The sequence below is a fragment of the Lipotes vexillifer genome, unplaced genomic scaffold (assembly GCF_000442215.2).
Source record: "Lipotes vexillifer unplaced genomic scaffold, Lipotes_vexillifer_v1.1 scaffold713, whole genome shotgun sequence".
In the NCBI taxonomy this organism is placed as follows: Eukaryota; Metazoa; Chordata; class Mammalia; order Artiodactyla; family Lipotidae; genus Lipotes; species Lipotes vexillifer.
This window is the reverse complement of record NW_006773157.1, coordinates 2,055,540-2,065,490: the sequence shown is the minus strand read 5'-3', so window position 1 is coordinate 2,065,490 and position 9,951 is coordinate 2,055,540. Positions and strand designations below refer to the sequence as shown.

The 9,951-nt window shown below is 37.3% G+C and overlaps 1 protein-coding gene across 1 annotated transcript in view; it reads right to left on the bottom strand.

Annotated features, from left to right (window-relative positions):
- The window catches only part of LOC103085652 (IQ domain-containing protein H-like), a 91,263-nt gene that overhangs the window by 59,924 nt on the left and 21,388 nt on the right, over positions 1–9,951 (bottom strand). The window contains 1 exon segment of the mRNA XM_082931529.1: positions 2,732–2,923. Within this exon segment, the coding sequence (XP_082787655.1) occupies positions 2,732–2,923 (192 nt within the window).

The window sequence follows — 9,951 nt, the reverse complement described above, 5'->3', positions numbered from 1 at the left end:
AACCCCCCCCCCCCCGACTGGGGAGTGGGGACTTTGGAGCATGCACACATGTGTAGATTCATTGAACCTTAACAAGCATTAAGTACTTAAGTGAGTGAGTTTACTGGAACCTGTTGGCGGAAGTAGGTTTTGTTAGCTGGTAGGATGAAGAGAGTAAGGTTGGTATCAAGCCACCATGAAAAAAATGAGAGTTGTGCTGTTTTCATTGTGGCCATCATGTAACATTCTGCTTTTCCTAAAATCACCTACATGTCACCACTGATTTTTTAAATGTGACTTCAATGTTTTAGCATTTGTTGATGCCATGACTTTGTTTCAAGTCTCAACTGCAACCAAATAACTCTCGTTCTCAATTAGATAGGTAGAAAAAAAGATGATCTTTATATTAGATCCTTGAGTCTACACTGAATCATGCCTACATCTAAAACCAATATTTACATAAGATGCAAGAGCCTCTCAAAACAGTTCAAACTCCCATAAACAGCACTGTTTTTAATCTGTTGCCTACAACATACCAGTGAGAAAAATCATGGTATCATGTCATAAACTGCTATGCAAATGATGCTATTTGTAAGTATTAACATAGTTTAGTGCTTTCAGTCATATTCTCATTTCTAATAATTCTCCCAGAATGGAGTCTTTCTCTGGACTCTTAGCCTACAGGATAGTCTTTCATCAAGAAGCTGAAATTTTTAATAACCTGCCAGCATATGTTTTATATGTGCCAGGCTAGGCTTGATGACACAACATCTTCATTATCAAAAGAAACAGGTCTACAAACTGTAATAGGACATTAAAACATGCCTGTGCTCATAAAGTAATGTTTTGATGTCTAAATGTGCACCATTATGATGGTCTTCTGGAACAAAAGATAATTCTAATCCTAAATTTTCAATAGCTACACTCAGTGGAAATTACGGTTCACTTCCACTCTGAATGCAATTTCACTTTGAAGGCAAAAGAATGTCAAAAGTCTCCTACAAAAAAAAAAAAAAAAAGCTCTTCAGAACTACTTTATTTTTTATTTTTATTTTTGTCTTCTAACCACACCTTGGCCAAGCACAGGTCTCAGAGTGTAAAAAGATTTCATAATAATGATTTTTCCCTTGTTAAGTTAAAAAAAAAGATTTAGACAGATTATTAATTATTCAAAAGTGTCACATTTGACAACAGTAACAATAATGCCAGATGTATTTGGTGACAATTTAAAACGGTATTGTTTAAAATAATTGAAATTAAATAATATATATTCAGGTTTCTAAATGCAATTCAGCCAAATGCTAATATTTTAAATATTTTTAAAACTTAAAGTTAAACATTTCAAATTTATCATAGTCCAGTATCAGGAGAATTTTATGATAATTGGTTTGAAATATTGAGACCAGCAAATACTTTGTACATTAACATTTCAGTCTTTTAGATTAAAAAAGTCATACTTTTCATGGTTTAATCTCAACAGTTTTGCTTAAAATTTTTTTATATATAAGATGAAACAAAATCTAGTCCAAGGAGAACACAAGAGAAACCTCTATGGGCCTCAAAATTAAATACATTTCCCCTGTTTTATTTTTTTCTAGAAGAGTAATTCATTTTGGTATCCTTTAAATAATACGTAAAAAGCTGGCCATGACAAGTACTGCATTTAGTCCATTCACTGATGGAGGGGGAAGAAAGGCCTAGAATAGATTATGAGGAGAACAGTAATATTTATAAAAGGGAACTCTCTCTTCTGACTATTCTCTAGATTTATTCGTCATTTCACTTTCACAAGAATAATGGGGTTCTCTCTTGTGTGCCCCTCCCTTGCTATCACTTGTGTCTTGATTCATATACTCGTATAGTGGGATGCTCAAAGCAGATGCAAATCACTGCAGAGCCCACTACTACAGACATCAGTGGGGAAGGAATCAGTTAAGGGAATTTGCATCTGAATTTTCCTCATCAGTTATGCTTTCACCAGTAGCTCAGCCAAAACAGAGATTGGGATTAAGAGAAGCCAGGCAAGTCGAGGTCTCTGGATGCAAAATGACGCAACTTTTAGAATGGTGGGGATAATTCATATATGAGGCCATATAAAACTAATTATTAAGCAAGTTTTAAACAGACTAAGAGTTGTACAATTTATCCTTCCATCAATATGTGTGGAAAAATCTGTACACGTCACTCATATGCTAAGAGTTTTTACCTATTCAGTTCTTGCCGGGAAATTTTCTTGCTGGAATGTATTATTTTCTCAACATCTCACAGGCACCAGCAGTTACATAAATTTCCTTGAATTGTCTTCAAAAACATATGACTGCTGACAGAATGCTATTATACATTAGCTTCCAGGTGACAAGCATTCACTAATAGAATTTCTCTCTCACAATAAAATACAACTAGCTTAATAACAACACTTGTTAGAAGCATATGATCAAGACCCACTTACAGCAAATGATTAGATTTGTAATGTTATTTGAATATGGTAAAAAGATTACTTCCTAATTATCATAATCAATTTGAGGACTTTTAGGGCTCCAAGAAGGAACATTTAAAATAACCTAATCAACCTCATTCACTTTGTATTTAAGAACTAAGGCCAAAGAAAGTAAAAAACTCGCCTAAGGTCTCACTGCTGGTAGGTAACGCAGCTGAGTCTAGAAGAAAGTGCCTTATCTTCTAGCAGAGCCTTTTGCTTTATCTCCTATGTGTTCACAGACACTTCGGGTTTAAGTAACCATCGAACACTCACTTGTGCCCATTTCTTGCTCCAGTCTTCACGGCTGTATCTGTGACTGTCCTTTAGGACCCAGTTGTAGCACTTTAGGTGGGACGGAATGTCACAAAATGCAGTCCCATTTCCTCCAAACTCATAGTCCATTTTAAAGAGCCAGCGTTGGATTTCCAGGTGATCAATGACCAGCTGACTCACCTGTTCTATTATCTGTGGGGCCAAAGACACAGCAACATTTAGTTTCCTGGATTCCTTCTTATTGTGTTAACTTAGTTGTGGTACTTCTCATGTGTCTTTATTTCAAACAGTCTGTTCATTCGGTTTTCTTCTAGTTATTAAGACAGATTAGAAGTTTTACGTGATACATATATGTGTGTGTATATATATATATATATATATATATATGTATATGGTGTGAAGAAACCACTCACCAGTGGGACTAAAGACATGTTTAAAAGTATAATCTTATTTATGAGAAATTATGAAATTATCAATTGCTGGCTTTTAAAGGCAAAAGGAAAAAACCTGTGAATATCTGTAATTGAATCTTGATTCAATTCCTTTTTCAGAGAATTATGTGTTTACTTATTCTTCAATTTTTTTTATAGTTTCAAGGTTGTAAATAGTTATAGTCTTGAAAACTTTAACTGTTTGGAGCTTTGCTGAGCTTTTAAGTGTTCTAGTCTATAAAGCATTTAATATTTTCCTCGTTAGTGTACGTGAAATACATTCATTTGGCCGGTCAGTTGACAAAGTGTATTATGTACTGTAGGTACAAGACAGATAAAGGAGATAAAACACTCATGAAAGCAACTTTCTTGGAATACACACCTATCCTACATCTTATTTGAAACTATTCCCTCAAGAACTGGGCTCAGTCACATGAATGTTTCAGGGATAGAAGTTCAAGCTCTAATATCATAGTAATAATAATGATGATAATATCTAATATCATTGAACTCTCAGTAGGATCTAGGCCTTTGGCTAAGCTCTTTACATGAGTTTTCTTTTCTTTCTCTCTCTCTCCTTTTTTTTTTTTTTTGGCCATGCCACGTGTCTTGTAGGATGTGGGATCTTAGTTCCCTGATCAGGGATTGAACCCGGACTCTTGGCAGTGAGAGCATGGAGTCCTAACCAGTGGACCGCCAGGGAATTCCCGAGTTTTTTCACATAACACTCATAAAAACCTATGAGGTAGGCATCATTATTAATTCCGTTTTATGTATAAATAACTGAGACTCAGCTAATTTAAATAACTTGCCCATGATCACACAGCACTGAGTGGCAGAGCAGAGACTCCACCCAGGCTGCTCTGAGTCCAGTACCTAAGCCCATTTCTTCTCCACTGTGCTGCCCATCTCAACCTGCAGAGAGGTGGAGGAGAAGGGTGAGGTGGAGAAGGAAGTGAGGCGCAAGAGAAGCAACTTTCCAGACAGTCAACAAGCCATTTGGGATAAGTTTGAATCAGACAAAAGTCTATAGCAAGATTACTTAATCATAAGTAATACTGTTCTAGTAGAGCCTTGGTGAAAAATAACTCATTAGATCACAAAATGATTTTTTTGTTTGGTCTTCTTATCCGACTTTCCAGTCTATACTTCACAGAAAAAACAATACTAAGCGTTCTCTCTCCTGAGCCTACCACATGTTGTTCTTGGCCATGGTCTGTGCTTAAGGATGCCTCTGCAGCACTATTCTCTTCACCTTTGATAAGTTTTTGTTCACCAAATGGATTTTTTAAAACTAAAGAGTGTGAAAGAACTCGAGATTATAGTTCTGTTGAAATCTGGAGCTGGAAGATTAAAATTATTTTGATTAAAGGCACAATCTGTTCTCTTGAGTTGTGTCTTTCCAGCAAATCTTCCTGGGGATGTTACACTATGCAGCAGTGTAGAAGTGATACCAAAACAGGCATACTTGGGATCCCTGGAAGCCCCATGCAACCATGGGATATTCAATTAGCGTGAAAATGAAATTGTCTTAGCTCCCTAATTATCAAGTAGTGTCTGTGGATAATTTGGGTGTTTAAATGACAAGTACTCTGGTCTACACACCATATGGCTATGAGCATAGCCTAGGAAGGTTTTTAAAATGTGCCTTCCAAGGTTACATCCCTTCTTTCTCTACTGTTGTGCCGAGAAGATAGATTCTATTTTTTGTATTATGGTCATACATTGCAGAAGTAGAAATGGTCTTCGGACTGTTAATATCCAATAAAATTCTTTTGCCAGTGTAAGGAAAGTTGTTCTGGCACAGCCTTTTTCATTGTATGTTTGGATGTATTGTATATTTGGAAGTTTCAACTACTAACAGAATTATTATCTGTTTCTTCTAAATCCTATTATTTGTTGCTTCTCAGAATCCTATAAATGGGTGCCTGTTGATGAATCCCGTACAGTAATGAAAAGGATCAATAGTATTGTAAAGACTGCACCACTGGAAAGAATTATGTGCTGTCTTTAAGTGAAAATTGAGCAGTGCTTTAAAATAGCATCACCATTTTTGATTATTTAACCAAAGCTGTCAATATTTCATGTGGAACACATGCCAGAAAGAGAACTTGCATGGTTACTTTATGGAACAAAACAGGAAGTGCTCACTGTGCTCAAGTTGGATTTTTTAAATAAATAAATAAATTACTTAATCATAAACCAGTGACTTTATGCTATTGCCAAACATTTATCATTTTCTATTTGAATCTCTCTGCTCAAAAGATGTAATATATTTTTTAATTGCCATACATTTTATACTGGTGTAGGGCAGAAGTAGAGAAATGTCTACTGCTAAAATAGCCAGGAATATTTAGTAACCTAAATTAAGATAATCACAGCTTTCTTTCATCAGCTTTAAGTTTATGATGCACGTCGGTAAAAAGTCAGTGCTATTGATTCATTACCATCTGCAAATTCAAAACGCTGACATGTTCAGATAGGCACTATGTGGAAAAATCTCAGTGGAGCACTTCAATTCCTGTTGACCTTAGACATACATTTTCCAAACAGGTAGCATGGACCTCAGTTGTAACTTAGTTTATTGTGATACAGTTTGCACATGCCATAGGTGAAATGACACCCTTCAAATCCAGTTTGTCTATGAAGAGAGGTTTTTATACTACTTCTGAATATCAGTATTAGGGGGAGGCTTTACTGCATTAAATGTTCCTGCATCTTTAACCACAATTAACATATAAAGTTCTAAAATATTTCATAGCAAAGACAGCCTGAGTTCTCATCAATGGGGACAAAAGCAAGACTCACTCAGTATAAATATTGCACATATTTTAAGTTTAAGGCTTTGAAGATTGTTTAATATTCATGTATGAAATTGTATTATTTAAAAGTGCATTTCACTTGTATTAAGTCTATCAGACTGGTATTCTACAGCGAAGCAGAGTTAAGCAATCCACTCTGTTACCTTCAAATTCCAGTGGAGGTTAATGACAATGGAAGGGACATGCCAGGTTAGGAGGAGCCCCTCTCTTTTAATCCTGTTAAGATTGCCTGTGCCTTTTCTAGACGCTGCCACCTTTAAGAGGAACTTCCTTCATGAGCCAATGTATTGCCCAAGAACACTCTATCTAGTAAGACTGAAACACTTTGGGGGCAATTTAATAACCTAAATTTTCAAATTAGTCTCTGAAAAGTATGATTTGTTGAAAAGCTTGATTTGGGGGCTCAGCGGCTATGAGGTGCAGAGCATCAGGATCAGGCAACTGAGAGAAGAAGCGTCATCCCTAAATATTGTCCCTTACAAACATCCTCATTGTGTACAGTTCTTTAGTTTCCCTAGAAGTGGGTGCCGGGAATCACTTGTGATTGGCTCAGAGTAACGGTTAAGAGATGTATTGAAACACAGGTTAGGAAATGTTAACAGCCCTTTGTCCTTTATTTTCTTTATTGCGAAAAAAAAATAGCAGTTAAATGGGAGAACACCTGCCAGAGCTAACTCAAAGTGGCTAATTTCTAGTTCTCTAGTGGCTATACTTTTGTAGTGACTAATATTATATAATAGTTCTCCAAATAGTTAGGGCCCTAACTATCTGCTGGAAGAATGCATGGCCATAGACTCGGACCAAGGCAAAACCCAGAAGCAGATAGTTTTCCTCCTAGAGCCATTTTACCTCCCCTTTCTGGAATTTTCCCCCCTCCTTCCTATATGGCCACTTCCTGAGGAGCTAGGATTTTTATTTTTTTACAGAGCCACAGATATCTGCAGCCCTTTGCAGCATGACTCAGCAGAAAGGGCTCACTCCCTGGAGCTTTCCAAACCTGCTCCTTTTAGCCAAAATTGACTCACATTTCTTAGGGTCCTGCTAACTAATATGTTGATGAACTAATCCACGTTAAGGCAATAAATATTGATAGCAGATTAGTATATGAATAGGGCCTTCAGTTCCTTAATCCAAATGAATAAATACTTTGGGAATTACAACAATTTCTGTAAGGACCCTAGGAAGACACTTTGAAACATGAAGGCCTAAAGTAGATCCCATCAACTCAACTCAAGTATTCCACAATATTCTTCATTGGGTAGGGCTGACACCAGAAGACCTAAAGTTCCCGTAAGGTCAAGAGAATGTGAAATATTTAAACAGAGCCTCGCCTGTCCACCCTGCATACCTGCTGGTGACTATAGACGTCATATATTCCAGGAGGGACTGGCACATTGGCGCTTTCAAAGACCCGTTTACTTCCGGACTTGGTACTATAGCCGTGAGCTAGTTCAGGCTCTGGGCCCAGGATGGGTACGTCTAACATATCCGCCACAGCTAAATCATCTCTGTGGAGGAGCCCGCTGACAATGTAGGCTTCGTTTCCTTGGATGAGATTTTTAATTCTTTTGATTGCCTTGGGACTGTACATCAGGTGAGTGGCCAGGCACATATGCTGCTTCTGGGGGGAGATCATATTATTCTTGTTAAAGGGTGTTCTTTTTCTGGTCCACACACCTAATTTATAATGTTACACACAATAAATGCATTATTAATAACAGGCTGGGTTATGAACTATCCCATTGTTTAGCAGTTTAAATTGATAAAAGCTGTTGGGGTGAGGTTCCATAATCGCTCACATCTTTAGTGTGTTGGAAATAGGCTCACTGGGAATAGAACTAATTACTACGCATCTGTATTTATTTGATCCATGTGGAATTATCCTTCTGTCAGAAGGAAAAGAGGCTGGTGGCCTTTGGATAATAGTGATTCATCTCTGCAACACTTCTGGCATGGTTTAACACTAAAGCGTCTGGAAAATCAATACAAAAAAATGAAGAAAAAAACCCCATAGTATTCTTCACTCTTCAGGACTCCTATTCTGGCAACCCTTTAAATGATTCAGTAGGAAAAAGGCACTTGACTCGATACTCTCTTCCCAAAGTTCTACCAAAAATTCCATTTCAGAGACTACGTATTGTTATGATTATCATGGTTCTTAGCCAACACTCCAGAAAGGATTCACGAATGGAAAATATTTGAGAATTTCAGCGAGACTCAAATTTCTTTTCCAATGGAAAACTCTTTTTATTTTTGACTACTTAGACCCAGCTCAGCAATACATGTGACTGTCTCATTCAATTAAATAAATAATTCCAGCATGTCTAATAAGGGGCAGAGGATGGAGCCAGATGGTTAACACACACCAAAACTAGTACAAGCATATCTCCGTGCTCAAGGAGTGGGGACACAGATGAGTACCATTAATGCATAACTAATACAAGGCAGAGAAGGGTCATAAAGAGCTACAGAGGGCCTTGGAGGCAGGGAGGAGGGAGGCAGAGGCCACGTGCTAGTGGGGAAAGCGGAAAAGGCAAATTACTCATTCTTCTTGGGCCTCAAGTTTCCTCATCTGTAAAATGCGTATAATAGTAGTGCCCATCTCATAAGGATGCTATGAGTATTAAATGAGATAATACATGTAAAGCACTTATAATAGCGCCTTGGATATAAGCACTTAATGAATGTGAGCTTGTATTATTGTTATGGAAGAGGTCAGGGTTGAGGTAAGTTTTGAAGGATGGGTAGAATTTTAGCAGGTGAGGATGGCCATAGCCTAGGCTGGAATATGGGAACCCAAGATTGTGCTCATTTCCTCTAGAGAAGAGAGCATCATGGCACATGAGAAAGTGATGGGGCCTCGGAGTCAAATGGTTCTGTCTTTGAATCCAGCTCTATCCGTTATAAACAACCTGAACTCGGGCAAATGACTTAGGCTCCTTGAGACTAAGTTTCTCCATCTTCTAAAAGGGAATAAAAATACCCATTTGATGGGTTCCTCTAAGGATAAAATAAGATCATAAATGTTTAACACCTATTATAATACAGGGCATTGAGTTGATATTCGATCAATGGTAGTAATTATCAATATTATTATGAAGAAAACTTTTTAAAAATAAAGTCATTAAAATGTCATGCAAATAATATAATGCAAGACGTGAGAGTCTTAATGGAGTTCAAGGGATTTTGTAGACTAGCGCCTTCTCTCCTGGTTTTAGTCAAAATTATCTACTCAACATGGCATTGAAGTGTGGAGAAATTCTGAGCCACTATTTTGAGGAGTATCTGCTGCACCAGTTTGCAAACTGTTGGAGGGTATGACTGCTGAGTATAAGAGAAAGCAACTGAGGAGAGCCCCTGAATTTTAGTCCTGTCTGAATTTGTAACTTGCAAGTTGATTTAGAACACTCTATCTTTCTGAGCCTTGGTTCCCTACATTCAAGTGAGGGGTTGAACTAGAAATCTCTAGGGTCCTTCCAGCTGTGATACAACGTTCCCTTTAAAACCAAAGCTCTTCTGGACATACTGTTTAATGAGTACAGAGTTGCTGCTTGGGATGTTGAAAAAGTTTTGAAAATGGATGATAAGATGATTGCACAACAATTGTACTTAATTTCATTGAACTGTACACTTAAAATGATTTAAACGGTAAATTTTATGTTAATGTATATTCCGCCTCCCCCCCGCCAAAAGACAAAATAAAAACCTCCTCTGAGAAGAGGATTTTATGAGTTACCCTGTTGAACCCTTCCTTCAGAGCAAGTGTTATATTCTAAGCTCTTTAGGTCTATGCAGTATGCCTTTTCTTAATTTAAATCCATTTTCAAAAACCTGCTTCTGAGAATGCAGCTCTAGGAAATCCAGTGTTCCATTAGACAATGGCTGGTGACAGCAACTCATGAGTTTGTGTTTCCCATCTAATTGATCACTGTTTATCCCCCTTGTTTATTTCACTCCTTTCCTTTCC